This window comes from Pezoporus wallicus, unplaced genomic scaffold (assembly GCF_028554395.1).
Source record: "Pezoporus wallicus isolate ANWC-B61680 ecotype Strahan unplaced genomic scaffold, APGP_CSIRO_Pwel_v1 contig_8013, whole genome shotgun sequence".
Lineage (NCBI taxonomy): Eukaryota > Metazoa > Chordata > Aves > Psittaciformes > Psittacidae > Pezoporus > Pezoporus wallicus.
In genome coordinates, this window is record NW_026636761.1 from 1327115 (window position 1) to 1345302 (window position 18188).

Consider the following 18188-nt stretch of genomic DNA (forward strand, 5'->3'; position numbering starts at 1 on the left):
TTGCCCTGCACTGGACTCTCTCCAGCAGGTCCCTGTCCTTGAACTGCGGGGCCCAGAACTGGACACAATACTCCAGATGGGGTCTCACCAGGGCAGAGGAGAGGGGAAGGAGGACCTCTCTCGACCTACTAACCACCCCCCTTCTAATACACCCCAGGATGCCACTGGCCTTCTTGGCCACAAGGGCACAGTGTTGGCTCATGGTCATCCTGTCGTCCACTAGGACCCCCAGGTCCCTCTCCCCTACACTGCTCTCTAACAGGTCGTTCCCCAACCTATACTGGAACCTGGGGTTGTTCCTGCCCAGATGCAGGACTCTACACTTTCCCTTGTTATATTTCATCAAGTTACTCCCTGCCCAACTCTCCAGCCTATCCAGGTCTCGCTGGATGGCAGCACAGCCTTCTGGCGTATCAGCCACTCCTCCCAGCTTAGTGTCATCAGCAAACTTGCTGATAGTACACTCAATTCCCTCATCTAAATCGTTGATGAATATATTAAATAATACTGGTCCCAGTACTGACCCTTGAGGCACTCCACCAGATACAGGCCTCCAACTAGACTCAGCCCCATAGACTACAACTCTGGCTTCTCTCCTTCAGCCAGTTCACAGTCCACCTCACTACCTGATCATCCAGTCCACACTTCCTCAATTTAGCTGTGAGGATGCTGTGGGAGACTGTGTCAAATGCTTTGCTGAAGTCAAGGTAGACCACATCCACCGCTCTGCCATCATCCATCCACCGTGTTATTTCCTCATAAAGGGCTATGAGAATGGTCAAGCATGACTTCCCCTTGGTGAAGCCATGTTGACTGCCCCTCATAACCCTCTTATCCTTGATATGCCTTAAGATGGCACCAAGGATAAGGTGTTCCATCACTTTCCCAGGGATGGAGGTGAGGATAAAAGTGGATAAAAGATCTTATTGATGTTTTTGTTTCTTGTGCAAGGGGAAGCCTTGCACGCAGGCATTTAAAATTAGATAAAATGAACTACTGTATATGCTTGGGTTAATCTTGTATAGCAGAAAAAGTGATAATATGTACTGATACGTCATCTTTATCTCCAGAACTTCAGGATTTTACAACTCAAATAGATTTAAATGCTAGCTCACACCAAAGATGATGTACCAACAAAAAATAGAGTTTGGAGTGAAGCAGCTCCAAGTGCAATATTCATAGTGTCTACTCTCTCATCAACCCCAAACCTGCTCCACACTGTGCCACTCCTTAAACTTCTAGGAGAACTACATTATGCTTGTGCAACTACCAAACAATCCTGACAGCCATAATGTTACAAGGGCTACAATTCTAGTAGCACATTTAGAATACTGGTTTTCCCCATTTCTACTCCCAGCTGACCCAAAGCAGAAGAATATAATTACAAGGGGAAAGGGGTGAAGAAAAAAACCAAACCCAAGCCCATTTTTCAAGAGGCAGCACTTTACAACTATAGAAGAGCCATTCATCAGAGCTCCTGCAGAAAGCAGAACACCAAATGCAAGTATCCATAAAAGCTGGGTCCAATACCCAGCCAGACCTGAACCAAAGTCCACCTCCAAAACAAACATTTTGAGAAGAATGAAAAATGAGCACATCTGCTGGAAAGAGCAGACTTCCTTAATGGCCTGCCTGACGTCATTAGTGAAGTCTTACAACTTCAGGGGGAACAGACAACTTTTCTCAAATTAGCAAGCAAGAATATATTTTACTATCAGGAATACTTTGGAAAGAGCAAACTCACTCTGAAAGGTCATCCGAGATCAACCCCACGTCTTTTTCAATACACCTCTACGTATGTTAAAACCAAAAAACAAGCACAGATATCAACAGTAATGGTACTGGTGTCGTGGTATGTAATTTCTATTTCACATTCTTCAACTGTCACAGCATCAGAGCCTCAAAACAACAACACTCCAGCAGGGCAGGATTACTCTTTCCTCCCAGGAAAATAAAACCCAGTATGCACTGACCTCAGGAGGGAAGAAATTTCAAGAATCACCATAGCTCTTTGGGTTACATGTCTTCAACATCAGCAGCTAAGTATTAACTACTGCTAGATATAAAAGTGCTACCACATTTTTGCCAGGTGTACCTTTCCATGCAGCAGTAACCAAACCAGTGCTCTGAGCGCACTTTTAATGACATCCAGCTCCTTACAGACTATTTTCAATTTTATTGGCTTTTAGGGGACTTCCATGCTTTGTAGCCCAGTTATCGACAGTATCCCATTAAGACAAAATGGGGAAGAATTGTTTATATGCAATTCAAACAATTACATCTCCCTGTGAACTGTCTGTGGCAGGCAGCTTTAGTAATTATGAAAGAGAACTCCAAAAAAGATTACATATGAGCGTACTTCTGCATTGAAAAAACACAAATAACAGTCACACAAAAAGACCTGACAACAACAATAGCAGAGAGCAACAAGGTGACATCATTAAATTTTCCTTTTTATTTGATTTCCTCTAGAAGCTGTAAAAAAAAAACCCAAATCTTTTCCTTACAAAGAATATCAATGGAATGATTATCATCTGTATCAGTTATTTTATATTAGTGTTCATATTCCTTGAATGCCCTTCATATAAAGGTGCCCAAATGCTTTACAAACATCTTTAATGTGCCTCAAAGAAAGCGAGACACAACTCTGAATCTCTGAAAACATCCTCTGTGCTTTCATGGTGGTCACCATCCGCCAGATGATAAATCAGTCAGTTGTGCCACCGAGAGCTGAGATAGCAGGCAAACATGAATTTTAAAGTAATGCTGGGTCCAAGGGTTTCTTACAATGCTCCTCTTGTTCTGCAGTACTACATATTCTTCAATTAATCCCCAGACAATATGGATTTCCAGTTATGCTTTGTTTTATTTCTCAACTTCGTCCTTTTCTGACGATCTGATGTTTGTACCCTTACTTACTCATCTACATACTGCATTTCTGTGTCTGTGCAGGGTTTAGTTTGCTTCAAAGTCTGCTACTAATACAAAGCAATGCAGTTTTAACCAATTTGTTTAGAAAGGGAAAGTGTTTGCTGACTTACAAATCAGGTAATTCAGCCATCCACCATGAACCACATGAAGAGTTCTTCCAGAGTTAAAAAAGGAGTTTAGGGGCGGAAGAACCAGGACTGGCCAGAAGTGTTTTGGTTAAAACACAGCAACATCAATCATTTCCATCCTGAAATAGGCTAACAGCTAGAACATTAATACTTATCAAAGAAACAGGGGGAAAAAGAAACCCACTCATTAGCAAATAAAGGTGTTGCAAAGCATTAAGTAATTCCCACCAGCTGACAAGGGGGCTGTGATTTATAATAGTGTGTATTGATAGATCACTTCTCATAATTTGGGGAAGTGAGACTGGTACTGCTTACAGCATTATTTTGATCAGAGCCTTGCAAAAATACTGGGAATAGCAACAAACACCAGGAACAGCAATATACCAGATCATGTTCTGGGGCTGATTCAGATTTGAAACAAAGTATTTTAACAAAATCCAGTAAGAAAGGAATAAGGTGTTTGGACACACACCACCTTATTTCACACAAACATTCAAACTACATAACAAATAAGCCAGAATCAAAGATCAATTATTTCTCAACAAAAATTGAGCAACAAGTTACTCATCAACACTGTTTTCTTCCTGAAGTAACAAACTAACCTCAGTCTACCAAAATGCCAAAGAAATTCAAGTAGCCTGCACACTGGCACAAGGTGGCATATGTGGCAAATTCTCACTGCCACAGCATCTTTCCAGGAGTGCAAAGAAAAAAAGGAAATGAGTAATTTTCATTTCCTTCCGTTCCAATTATGAGGTGTCAAAAACACTTTTATAGTTACACATGGTAACAGCAAAATAGTTAAGATAGCCCTGGGTTGGGTTTTTGTTAAAAACCAGCACAGGAATCAAAGGCAAAGAAACAAGTCCAGGAGCTGAAGATTCCAGGGATTCCCAACTGAGGAAAGAAGATGCATCCTTCAAAAAGAAGATGGGTTTTATCCACAGCTGATTTTATCCATCCCAACACCCCAGATGCTGCTTTAGGCAGGATCTCTCAAGAGAATAAAACCAATTCAACATACCACAGCCGCTGATTCTGCCTTTACTTTTACTGTTGCTATTATTATAACTTCCCATTTTCATTATGGTTTTCTCTATTTTCACTATTCTTCCATCTCACTATATTCACCGTTTTAAACTATCATTGCATAGCTTATAAATATTTAACATCCCACCATTTTCCTTCTCCAGTAAACTCTACTTAGACTATTGTCATTCCTGCCCACCCACCCCGTTGTACATTTTGGTGCAAACACTCGTTTCTTTAGCAAAGCTTTTCCAGTGCTTTTTCCCCTCATCGCTGTAATACCGAGGATAATTTAGTGACCACCCCTGCCACTGCTGGTCACTAAAATCAACCCTGCAAGAATAAAAGTCAATATTCTCCAGGCAGACAATTGAGGAATAATTAATAACTAGAGCAGCTGGAAGCAAAAAGGAAAACCTGTTTTTCTAGTCATATTAAAAAGAAAAGAGGTGGAAAAAAAGGAACATTAATGTAATTCTCAACAGCAAGGGCATTTCACCAGAACATTTGCCTAAATTCACACAAAATTAAAAGCCCATAAAGGGCATTTTTCCAAACTGCCAAGCAAACAACATTAGTCACTTGCTGTATGATACTTGGCATCTATGAAGCATTTCTGTCCAAAGAACCCAATGCATTTGAGATACATTTAGACTAGAAACTCTCCCGAGAAGTAGGCTAAGTATTACTGTCCTATTTTATCCCTAAGAAAAATGAGGCACAGAAAAAAAATCATGCATCCTGTTCAAGGTTACAACAAAAATTAGTAAGAGAAGCAAGAACAGAACGCAAGCCCAGCTCCTGTTTTGTACCCATGTACAAGAAAACACCAGTTCATGTATCATTCATTTCTCCAGTGACAGGAATATAAACTCCCATGACTTATCTGCACAGGAAAGAACTCCACAGCCAGCAATCCCTAAGAGCCTTTCCACTCCAGCTTCCTCTACAAAATACTGATTCTGCTGTTACAAAGCAGATTAAATGTGCTCTTCAGACTGCAACAGAGATATCCTTGTAGGGACTCGTCACTTTGTTTCAGTTCAAATCTTCTTTTACATTTTTTTTCATTTGTTCCCTCCTGTGAGCAAACCAAGGGATTTTAGTCATTTCAGATCTTCACTTTAAGTAACTTCTCCAGGGCTCCTGCTTACTAAGGATAGCACTATCTCAACCTGGACCACCAACCTTACCACTCTCACCCCTGCAAGCATACATGATCTTCAAAAGCCACCTCCAAAAGTACTGGGCAAACATGATCCAGTTACCATGCCAGAGTCTTCTTCAGTATCACACATCTGTTACTGACTGATACTGCAGTACAGCTGGGAAGAACATGTTTCCCAATGTGGAGGGATGAAATCTCAGCAGAATAAGCTGATCTCCATGACACAGCATCTCACAACATTCCAACACTGCACCTCTGCAGAAAAAAAAGTCCTGAAAGGACAAAATCTTGGCCACCTGCCTGAACTTCCAAAGAACTGCCAACATAATAATTCAGTTACATTGTCCATGCTACTGTAAAACTATATTAAATTCAAAATGTTTGAGCGCATCCAAAATCTAAAATTAATGTTCCTTGGAATGAACACTTTGTTTTACAATCCAGATGCACAACAACAAAAACCCCTTATTCCACAGTGGTTCTCTACTGTTATGGTTAATATTTAATGTCATTTATTGTCATTAAACTCAATATTTGTGTCTAATCAATACTAAGCTACCAAGGGCAGTCGTAACAAGTCTGGACATTCTCTACAGGCTCTATCGATTTCTTTTTTTGAGGCCTACAACAAACACAATTTACACAAATAATTTATCAGGGAATATGTCAAAATAATTTAATAAACAAAACCTATAAATTCCTTTTCTCTTCTGTCATATGACAGAAAATAATTTTAAATTAATTAATGGTAGTCTCAACAGTTCGATTTTAAATTTGTGTAAAACCAAGAGGAAGCTATGAAGTAACAAATAATTTAAATCCAAACATTTTGTAGTGTATTTCACCATGCAGATGAACAGTGATTTTTTTTTCCATTTTGTATTTGCCAGTGTATTACTTTTAAATTAATTTATGACAAGTCCTGTCCAGCTTTGTTCAGCTGGAACATTTACAATGCACACACAAGTTGCCATAACCTTCTTCTCACAGATGATGTAAATCCTACTCACACAGGGAGTCACAAAGTCAGAGTTGATTTTTTTACTTTCTGCTTGAGGTGGTGGCTAACAGCCTTCCCAAACACATGGTTATGATGATTTTTAAGTATCATCTCACAAAGATAAAACAATACCGGCACCACCACCACTCACATACACCTACATATATAGGCTCAAACTATAGAAGTGTTGGAATTGGAGCAAATAGACAAACGCAACTCTGAAAACAACAGAGCACACAACACTGCACGGCAGTCAAGGTACAATCACGTGTTCATGGCTACAGTTGTTCTAAATTTTCCCCACTTCTACTGCTCTTAATGATCTTGTTTGAAAGTCCGAGAAGAAACTCCTTGCTACAAAGGAAAAAAAAAGGACTTACAGAAGACAGCATTTTCACTTGGGCAAATAAACTCTGCTAGTGTTGCTATCATTCAGCAGCTCAGGGAAGACTAAGACTTAGTTTGCCTCTATCCAAAACCTCAAATGTTTCTTTAAGCCTGGTAGAAAGACTATAGTGTTGGTTTGGTAGTTGATCCATTTTGCATATCCCTTCAAATACGTAAAAGTAAATAAGCAGAGTCTCTAGCAGTGACTAAAGCTCAAATGCTGAGCATGTACTACTTGACAACACCCCATTAAGAGAGGGAAACTTGCCCTATAAAAGCATTTGCCTTGCTCAGTGCACATAAAATATGCTGTATATTTTCTGCTTCACTGGAATCAATGGAAACACCTTAACAGACACTGCCTCGGGCATGCACAGGGCGAGGGTATACAAATGCTTTGCCAAGGGCAAAGAGGATGAACAGATACACACTACAGGCAATAAATAACCTCACTAAAGCAGCAGATGAAAAACAAAAGTTTATACCACTCAAAGAATGAGTTCAAACTCCCAAATCCCCAAAACTCGCATCTACTCTGACCACCAGCATTAACCTAACTGGATAAGGCAACCACACAAGCTTTTCTAAACATTTTCTATATGGATAAGTGTATAATATTGGCTTGATCACATCATCAGCAAGTATTTTCTCCCCCACAAAACACTTCTGTCACCCAGTACTAGGAAGAAATACCAAAAAACACCCAGTTGCTCTTATTCATCTAATGATGCTCTTATTCATGAGATCATGGTCTCATCTCCAGCAGAAAACAAGCAGCACCCAGGAACAAGGAAATCCAGCATACAGGGTCTTGTTTTAGAATTGACCCAAAGATTTTAATCAGTATTTCAGTCTAGCAAGTGCCTTCAAAATTCCTTTCACCTAAACTTAGCACTGATGCATTCTCCCTACAGTAGTTTCCCTTGAAATCCAGAATAATGCAAGAAGCAAGCACCTGGTAACAAAAAGTAAACCAGCAAAACTCAGCACATCTAGTCCTGACTGTTCCAGGTCACACACACACACAAAACAGAAAGCCTTTGACTGCTACTGACATCTTAGATTTCATCTGCTCAGACACAACAATCATTTTACAAAAAAATTCAACAGACAAGATGTACATAACTACTAGAATCAGAATTCGACTACAGTTACTAAACAGAGACAGTCCACAGGAAAAAAAAAAACCACACAAAACCAAAAAACTACAAACTTCCTAACTTACCAATAACACTTTATCTGCATTACCCATATCGAACGACAGCTCATTTTTATCTTATCTAATAGTATATCTTCAGTATTACATTAGAGGTCACATATACATCCTCTCAGGAAACAGCACTTCAACTGTAATGAAGAAAACCTATTTTCTTAAATTCAAAAAGGAGGGGGGGGAAATACCAAGTAGGCCTAAATATTGTTGCACAGCTACTACATGCCTCCACACAGCCCACAGTCAGCTATCTACTTACATGACTTCTACTGATACATAAAGAAGCTAAAGCAAAGAAGAAGAAGCATTGAGCTCTTGCTTGCAATAAGCTCAACTTAAACTTCCTGTGTTTTTCAGCTGTCTTTTGTGAGCTCTGTTAAACACCTGGAAAAGTAAAGTTCCTTTATAGCTGCATGTGTATGTAATTAATGCATTTGACAAGCTGTTGTGTTCCCAAACAGCTGCTTCCATTATACCAACAAGTATACCATCTGCAAAACTATTTGGTAAACTACTGTAGGTAAATATCAGGATGGCAGGTGCTAATAAATAACAAGCACTGCCAAGATGACACACTTCTGTAGGGAAAGTTTTGAGTTTTCCCACTGTACTTTTCTGCGCTCCTGGAGCAGGCAAACTTAAGATACTCAAAGAAAGGAACTACTATTGTGACTCACAGCAAAAGCAAAATAAGGTTCTTGGCAAATATCTCTGAAATCACAATTACGTGCAACTCATCTCTGTGGCAGTAAGGCGAAGAGTTAGGTGAGTAAATCTGCACGTAAAAGTGGGTCTTCTCACAATATGTAACCAGCCACAGCTGCAAGTATTAATTGTGGGAAGTAAAACAAGTTGAAAAGCATCAGGTAAGTCTAATCTCCTATGTTAACATTTGTATCTTAGGGAATTTTCTGTTTAAGTCGGTATGACCTTCACTATGCTTTGCATCCAGAACAGCCATTTAACCAAAAAAGCTTGTCCATGCATCCAAGACCAGATCAAAATTGGGCTTTTGCTTGACCCAGCATCAAAACAAAGCTGCAAGTATAAAGAAATAACCATTCTAATGTCCAGTATCTCATGAGCCACAAGGAATGATGATTAATGCAACCTCAGCTGAAATCTAAGAAAACTAAACTAAACAAGCTCTAACTTGTGCAACCAATTGTGCAGGAAAAAGTAAGAGTCATACAGGTAGGTATGCTCTACCTCCAATTTACAAACCTGCTTAAGTTTTAGGTAGTCATACACTGAAAAAAAAACAAACAACAAAATATATGCTGAATAACTACCATGGAAAGTAGTATTTCGCTTGGTACTTAACACCCCCCTTGAAAAACAAGGGCATACCTCAGTATTGCAGAAAAGTTTCCTCCTTAATACACTATTTTTACCCTTGAAAATACATTTAGGTACGTATTATGCTCCTGAACTTCAAAAAAAACTTGGCGTTTTTAACAGTCTCACACACTCAGAAATCTACTGTACCACAACCCAAACATTCTGTAGAAATACACAACTAAAATACATAATGTATTCTCTTACCTTATTTGACCATTTATAGGCTTGAAGAAGTTGACTGTAAAGAGGTGTTTTGTCCTGAACAGGATCTAGGCTCAGGAGTCCACTGTTGTGCAGGGGGTGGTTCTCAGATGGTTTACCCACTAGATTGCTCAGACGCTCTAGTTCACTGAAAGAAAATAGAACGGCATTTTTTAAGTCAGATCTGCAGATACAGATACCTGAGATGTATACTCCCTAGTGCTAAGCCTGAAGATGGTCCTGCAGTGTTTGCGGTTACTCTAAGCAAGTATAAGCATTCCAAGTTCTTAAGGCAAGGAAGCACCTTCTGATTTCCATGAGCAATTTATACATTTGTAGACGTGCAAAATACTCAACTAAAGCATAACAAGCACCAGTTCCCAATGGGGGAAAAAAACCTCACTGTGAAATGATCTATTCTTGCTTAATTTCTCATTTGTTAAAAGACTACATTTAGTAATAACAAAATGTTAAGCAATTTTTAAAACTTGCATTCATCAACTGCAGAAAAAAGCCTGGCTACTTTGCACAGATGTAAAATGTAGCTTTTCAAGTGACATGCCTAGTCAGGTGCCTTTCCTTTTGCCTTCTGAATGTTACACCCTACTCTGAACTGCAGAGCTTCCACTAAATTAAAAGCAGGATTCAGACCTTTCAAGAGGTAATTTCTGAAAAATCTCTGTAAAGAAAACTCCCAACTATCTCAATTTGCATTTAATAAAGGCTATGAAAAGAAACACCAACAATCGGGGAACTGACAGTTGGAAGACTTCCACACTTCACTACCACAAAATTCTCCTTCATTAATCATCTTTCCCTCCAGTTTCCATGGCCTACATTCTTTCTAAGCTTCTGGCATGGGGAACACTCATGGATGTGCTTATTACTTCTTGATAAAGTACAATAAACCAAATGTGAATAGACATAATAGCTAAGGCTTTGTTGAGCTGGGATCCCAGTCCTTACTTCCATGATGTGAGCCACAGTCCACTGATGACATTAACTTCAATACACTCTGGAGTATTCCCTTGCTACTTGAAACCTATGCTTCCCAAACATGTAAGAGAATATGTAACACAGATAAATTGCAATATTCGGGGGCAGTTGTGTTTCAAAAAAGAAAAATCAAATATACTCCAGAAGAGTTATCTTGCAAGGAATCAGGAAAGAAATGGTCATCAAAGCACTGATACGCACACCCGCTAGAGATGTGGAAGAGATGGTGAAACAGGAACTGGTGGAGTTTGATGATGAAGACGCTCTCAGGTATGGTAGTAAGGATTACACAAGAACTTCACAGCACTGAAATCCTGGTTGATAAACTGCAAAGCAGCAGTAGGCAAACATGAAGCCTCCTCAACTTGAAAGCAATTAAAACCAAAGTGATACAACAGAAGACTGTAAGTCTGTGTATAAGATTATTATTATCTACCATCTTTCCCAACAAAAGGAAACAAGTAGGCAAAAAATTACATTAACGTTATTAGAACTGAAAATTAGCACGGTTAAAAGAAACAAATTCTTCTAAACCAGATCCTGGAGACCCAGTCTCTGGAGCCCAGAAGATGTGCTGGGAAGGGCGATTCTGTGCTCGCCCTGCCCTTGGACACCTCATGGGCAGCACTGATGGCTCCCAGAAGGATATGAGGGAACCCAGAGGGAGCTCAGCACTCTCCAGCAGATCCACATGGATCAGCAGCCTCAAGAGTTTGTCTCTGTCTGCACAAAACACACCTCCTGGTAGACAGCAATACTTACAGGTAGCGACTTTCCAGCATTACAAGTTTTGGTAATAAAATGGTCATTCTTGAACCACTTGGATAATACTACATATAGTCAGAGCCTAAAAGGAGTGAGATGTTTGTTGATTTTGGTTTTTTTTAATGTTAAAACTTCAAAAAACAGAGAATTATCTCCCTGCAACCAAAAGCATTCACCTCACCAATGGAACCTGACAACTCCTTTGTTAAAACAAAACAAGGACCACAAACAGGTAAACAGGAGCAATTTCATCCCTGTGGAGACTCCGGAACAAAACAGCACAAAGTGGTAACACGCACGATGTCGGAAAGAATAAAATGGACCGTTCTCACATTTATTTGCCTAAAACTTTCTCGGGGACTGCGAACGGCACCACCGGGCACTTCCTGAGGGCCAGGCCCGGGGCTGGCGGGGAGGGACCCAGGGACCCCTCTCCCTCCCCGGGGCCAGGGGCCCGGCTACACCCCGAGGAGGAGGGAAGCCCCGTCGGGGCCGGCTGCTCACCCCAGGTCGCGGCTGACGGAGTGCAGGCTCTCCTGGAAGGCGGCCACGAAGCCCTTCTCCCGGCCCTCCAGGGTCTCCTTGTTCCGCATGCCATCCTTGAGGCAGTCGAAGACCCGCGTTACACTGGAGCGCAGCGCCTGGATAGCGGCGATGGCTTGAGAGAAGGCCTCCAGGTTCACGCCGGGGCTCAGCACCCCATCCGCCATCTTGCGCGGCCGGGCCCGGCCTCTCGGCGGCAGGCGCTGAGGTGCGCGGCGAGGCCGCGGCTGCGCGGGGCACGCTGGGAAATGTAGTGCGGGCTCCGCAGGGGCGGGACGGGAAGCGGTGATCGCCTCAGGCGCTGCCCCGGGGGGTCGGCACCGAAAGCCGCTTTTTAGCCTTTTATTCTCTTTTTTTTGTAACATAAGGGATTTCTCCATCAAAAGCGGCGTTTCCCCGTGCGCCCTGTACCCGCCGCCCGTGACAGGAGCGGTCTGCCCGCCTCAGACCCCAGGGTAAAAGGAACGAGCTAGGGCAGTGTTTCTTCTTCCTCAGAAACACGGTTTTTTCCAGTCAAATATCCTCTTTTCTTCTATTTCCCTGTGCTGTGCATCATTCCCTGCTCTCAATATAAGGGATATTCCCTCCTCCGTGGAAGCTGGAGGGTGTTTTCCAGGCATGGATCCAGAAGTAAATGCATTTAAAATAGGGAGCAATGGCCTGTGTCCTGCTGCACCAACTGTGCTTAGCTTGAAGAAGGCAAAGTGCTTTTATAGGCCTTGAGCTCATGGACAAACTGAAGAGCTGATGGCGTTACAGTTCACATCTCAGTCGTGATTACAGCTGAAATAACAAGGACCTTCATTATTGAGTGTTTGAGGAGCACTGCAGAGTTCGAGAGGGCTATCATAGCACCAAGCAGTTTGATTCTGTAGGAGCTGCTTATGCCTCCAATGCCAGCACCAGCAAGCTTTACCCTTAGAGTGCAGCTAAAATAAATAGAGTTAAAACAAATGCAGCACTGCACCATCCAATGGTCGCTCCACACAAGACTAAATTGCAGCACAGGGCTAGGTTCTTTGGTTTTTCAACTTCTAAAGTAAATAGCAACCTCTTTCATAAAGCTATTAATTAAATTCAGTGAGCGCCATCCACACAGCCTGATCCTTTAGTCAGGATGTGAAATGGAAATGAATGCGACAAGGAACAGCAGATGTGTCAGTGGCCAATCGAAGCGAGGCTTTGCCCTCCACTCGGTGACACTTTTCTGTCTATCATACATCAGAGACTGAAAATTGCATCTAATCAATTAAACATTCTCAGCCAATATTGGTAAGTGAAACCCTATTACTTAGCATAAAGAATGAGAAAATGAAAAGGTTGCGGTTCTACTCCTCTTGAGCATAGTAATGCTGTTGTATCTGAACACTGGGGTAAAGCAAACCTGGAAGCAATGTAGGCTGAAGCAATGTAGTTCAGCCTACATAAATGCTGAAATATATAATGGTGTACTTCAAAGAATCAGCAGTGGACCAAGCACACTTAGTAAGGCAAATGTGAACAAGTCAGGAATAGTTCTATGTAAAAAAGCACTGAATCGAAGTATAGCAGCCCCAGGCAGAAAAGGACAGGACTATCTCAGCCAGACTGGCAACTTAAACTGGTTATGGAGCTGTAATATTAGTTATGATACACATAAAATACCTTCCTTTGGACTATAATAGATTGGTGAAGAAGGCACTGTGTTATCATAAGGGAACACTTGGAGGCTGAAAGATCATTCCTGCATGGCTTTATTCTTTATTCCTCTCACTGCAAAATTCAGGCTCTGGGTGCACATTGCAGATGACTGTAACTTATTTTGTATGTTATTCCTTGGAAATGGGTGATTCTTTTCCATTTATTCCCCTCTGATGTAAGGTTTATTTTTAAATAGATATTTTCAGCTGTTAGCATCACATTTATTTTAACTATCTCTAAGATTCCCGTCATTATGGTGCCCACGTTCAAGGATTTATGATTTTACATCCTACCTGGAACAGCAAAAGGCCTTGACAGTTGTTTTAATATTTGAAACAAAACAGTGGCCTGACAACAAATCTATAAATGTATAAGGAACTATTTGGAACTTGCCCCTAAGGAACAAAAAACACAGCATAGCTTTGACTTAGAAACTCAAAGGAGGGCATTCACATTTCTTGCTCCAGGGATCTGTTTTTCCTTGTGTAAATGAGGAACCAAGCTCTCCTGAGCAGACCACAGGCAATGCAGAGCATTTTCAACTCCACTGGCTCTGTGGGGAGTTAAGGCAGACTTAGCTTCAACACCTAAAGATAATGGCTTGAGAACAGGAGGTCCCATTCCTCTTATTACTCCTCCTTTTGTTTTGCCACATCTAGAAGAAAAAGACTGTAGAATTTGATGTGCTCATCTGTAGGGCATTGCCTTACCTAAGTTGCTCACTGCATTTTTTTAAGCAATATTCCTTAAGTGGCAGCTTGCCCAGACCAAAGCAGTATGCTAATTTCATCTTCATTACAGGTATATTGTAAGTGGGCATAACGGATATAAAATACATGAAACCAGGATTTCTCCAAGGTACCGATAAAAATCTTTTTGCCCTAAAATCACCGGTGAAACATAAAAACAAGAATCCAGCTGATGTTCAAAACATCTAAAAATCTTGCTGTCTGACAGCTGTTGAGTGGGCTCCTGCAAAATTATTTGGATAGCCCAATATGGACACATATCCACGTCTGTGCAAGCATCAGAACTGACATCTTTTATCCTCTCCACCAGAAGTTCAAGGACCTAGTGTGCTCCCTCCAAAAAAAGGATCACATTTAAAGCATATGGGTTATATCCACATCACACAAACACAGTGTCCTGTAGAGATGCAAACAGCAGCTGCAGTCCTGAAAGCAGCCTGCTCTGTTAGTTCAGCATTCTGACCAGACTAATAAACCTTGCCTCTCAGCATTGCTAATGAGCTCCAGCAGAGCACCGCGCTAACACAGTGACACTACAGCTAGCCCACTTATCTCCACACATTGCTGCACTGTACCACGTAGATAGATGAAGAGATGGAATAGAGAAGACTGCAGTGAACTGCCAGTTCTGTATCTGTTCTGTGGCTAAAGAGAGAATTTCATTTTGGGTGCTGTCAGCCTCATAACGTACATAAGCTCTGAATTCACTTGGAGAGGAAAAGTTGGGGGGGGGGGGGGTAACAGTCCAACCTGGCATCCCATGCAGCTTGACAAGAGAAGTACAGTTCTCTTCTGAAGCAGAAGCTTGGCTGGGGAGCCTGTAATTAAGATGAACCTTTCACAGCAAAGTATGTTATGGCAATATTACTCAAATTGCAGCTACTGAGAACCAAGTGGGCTATAATTAATCAGCATCATCAAAGAAAAGGGATGATTTCAGAATCCTTGCAGAGGTACTGTAAACAATTTGTTAGGGAAGAGAGTGCCCAATTAGAAATGCATTCTCGTTTAGGAGGAATTAATTTTGTTGTCAAGAGAGACAACTAATGGTGACTACTGGGTTTCATACCAAGTGCAGATAATCTCTCATGAAATGTCTGGACAGGACTCAACGTTTGGAATAACTCACGTCATAAGGAACTATCTTTATCTTCCTCTGAGATAGATAAATGCTGATATTTAGTCTGTGGCAAGCTGGACTGATATTCATCACCAGGGCCTCTTCATTTCTTCATACTTCATTGCTCCATTCTTGACAGCACTTCAGATAAATATAATAAACAGATTAATTTTTGTTCTTGTTGTTCAAATAATTGTGACACTCAGTGGTGTAATTGATAAGATATTCTTGCTATTTTCTTGCTATTTTTACTTTCCTTTTAATTTCTTCCAGGTATTCAGTCTTCACTTAGCCGCAGAGCTTACTACATGATGCATTACTGAAACAGAAGAGAAGCTGGGGGTTATCGACTCATGTTTGAGGTTTCTGCCAAGAGAAAGGAATGAGTCCTGCCTCCTTTTAGACAAGGGGAATGGCAAGACATTTCAGATGTGGGGGAGCCTTGATCTTCAGTGCTATTTCTTTCCTATTGTTGCCTGAATCAGAATCTCCCACTACATCCAACAATAGTGAGTGAAAATCTGATCTCAACATTCATGCCAGTGAAATAACTGAGCTGACAATGATGTAGTCCTCATCAGATTTCCTGTGGGATGAACAGAGTTAGCTTCATATTGTTTCAGGCTCTCAGGCGACCAGGCTCTCAGGCGACCAGGCTCACATTCAAAAGGATCTTCCCCCATATCATGGTATATGGAAAACAGACCTAAAGGCCTCCCGTTCCCCTTAGAGGGTCACTCTAACTGTAGGAACTACACTTCTTGGGTGGTTATTCAGTTCCTTGTCCAAAGTGTTTCAGTTCACAGTTATAAAGTGTCCGCATTACACACAGAAAATCCAGTGTGTAACAGATTTGTCTGCAGAACCACTAACGACTGGATGGATTATGGCTCTTCAATTCCCTCTTGTCTGATGCAACTGCCACCCTTGATATCAATTTAAAGATAATTCAAAAAGATTTGCTGTTATGCTGGGCTGCTCCTGGAGTTTTGGTCCCTGGGGATGTCAACTTAACACCTTATCCCAGCACTGAATTTACATCAGAAGTATAAAGCAAAATACAGAAAGTAAACCCTACCCAGTAAAACTCATGGTGTTATTTTATGCATGCAGAATTCTGTCCCAAAATATGTCAAATTTTACTTGCAAAAATAAAAGGCTGCTGTTTGATTCTGTATGTGTGCAATCTGCAGAGAAGTATACTCAGCCACTTCTTTCCTTTAAACATTCAGTGATCAAGTGTGGAATCCGATGTAAAACCAAATGGGGAGAAAGTATCATTATTTAAAGGCTACATAACTGCTTAAAATTAGAGCTGTGAAGGCATCAAAAAATACCAGAAATCACAGATGGTTTGCAGATAAATTCACATTGCATTTAGTCCACTCAACATCTAAAAAAAACCCCTATGCTTTTGCCTTGCTTTTCAGTCTATCTGTTGATGCCTGCTCACAACATACTTTCTTTAAATTGGGCTGAGTCGTGTTCTGTTGCCCTATACATTCAGTTCCTCATCACTTTGAAAGATCTGCTCAAATACACATATTTTTAAATGATGTAGTTAAAATTTAATATATTTTGCACTTTTTCAACATGACAACTATCCTGAGCAGGTTAAATAAGGCATTAGCAGAGATGAAATAGTGAGAACAGACAAGCAGTTGTGCAATATGCAAGTGGCTGAGACAGAATGACCTGATTGCTTCTTCTTGACTATACTGATGATTCTGCAGTATTGGAGTTGGTTAAACGCATTGTTTTCCCTCTCCAAAGACTGCAGAATCAGGCTTTTACATAATTCTGGGATATTTGTATTATATTCTGCATATTTTGTTTTCTGATAGTCTGCAATTTAACTAGTTAAAGCCTATTTGCCTTCTTTAATGCCTGGGCTGTATTTTCAAATGTTCTGTTTTGTCCCTTGGGTTTTCTCTCTGACACTGGTTTGCTCTGGGGAAAATTCCACTTCCATTAGCATGAAAGACCAGGATTTGGCACAATCATTCCAGCCTCCCCGCCTAGCAGCAGTCAGCAGAATTTGCTGAATATATAATGCTCGAATTCTACTCCTTACCAGCTTCTTGCAGAGGTAGGATTTTGCAGCAGGCAAGAGGAAGCTTGAAACATAATGGTTATTCAATACATGGTTGAGCACATCCCCTAGCTATTGCTCTTCATTGAACAGGTGCATGAAAGTTTTAGATGGCAGTGTATCCACTGTTATGACAGTAAATATGATGGAGTTCATGGTACGATATATGGTATCTCTTCTTGCCAGGAGCAAACTCTAAACTGCAGCTTGGAAAAGCAGAGGTTGCTTTTCCCCAGGCTCTTTGAAAAACCTGGCAGAGTAACAATCACTGAGACAAGATCACGGAGTTCTGAAGTTCCTGATTAGTAAATATTATTTGAGACAAGTGTAACCTCAGGACAAGAATGCCTGACATGAACCAGATTTCAGGCATGATTTTGGCAATCTTTATTCCTTCTGCATATAAATGCAGCATGCTGAGCAACCGTCCTGCCTAACTCCTGAGCTTAGCTTTCCACATTCCACCAGCCACTTGCCAAGAGTCATTTGTTCTCGTACTTCCTACAAAAGCCAAGCTACTTCTCATAACTCTCCATCCTAATTAAGCTACTCGCTGGCTTTTATAATCACCTCTTCATAAACCAGTCAATCTCAGCAGGATTTTTAAGAGCTGAAACTGGGCTGATATCCCCTTAAAGCACCAGCCATCCTGAAACAGCAAGGTCTTATTCTTTACTCTTTAGCTTTTCTTGAGTGCCTTCTTTCATTTCTTTTCCAGATGTAAAAGAGAAGGGCCAACAACAAAAATAAATATATGCTGAAGGCTGAATGAGGGCATGGAAACATGCAGTTTTCCAGACAACTCAAGCACTTCTAGCAACTGCATAGATCACTATTTCCTTTCA

The 18188-nt window shown here is 41.0% G+C and overlaps 1 protein-coding gene across 3 annotated transcripts in view; it reads right to left on the reverse strand.

The window, feature by feature from the left end:
• The window catches only part of MED27 (mediator complex subunit 27), an 84498-nt gene extending 72561 nt beyond the window's left edge, over nt 1–11937 (reverse strand). Inside the window, exons 1-2 of one of the 3 annotated variants that reach the window (XM_057401588.1) lie at nt 11664–11937; nt 9402–9546 (exon numbers count right to left, since the gene is read on the reverse strand). In XM_057401588.1, the coding sequence (XP_057257571.1) occupies nt 9402–9546; nt 11664–11869 (351 nt within the window). In that variant the 5' untranslated portion in view covers nt 11870–11937. The remainder of the gene's footprint in view (nt 1–9401; nt 9547–11663) is intronic. The other 2 variants (XM_057401587.1, XM_057401586.1) reach the window with 2 other exon arrangements.
• Between the last annotated feature and the right edge of the window lie 6251 nt (nt 11938–18188).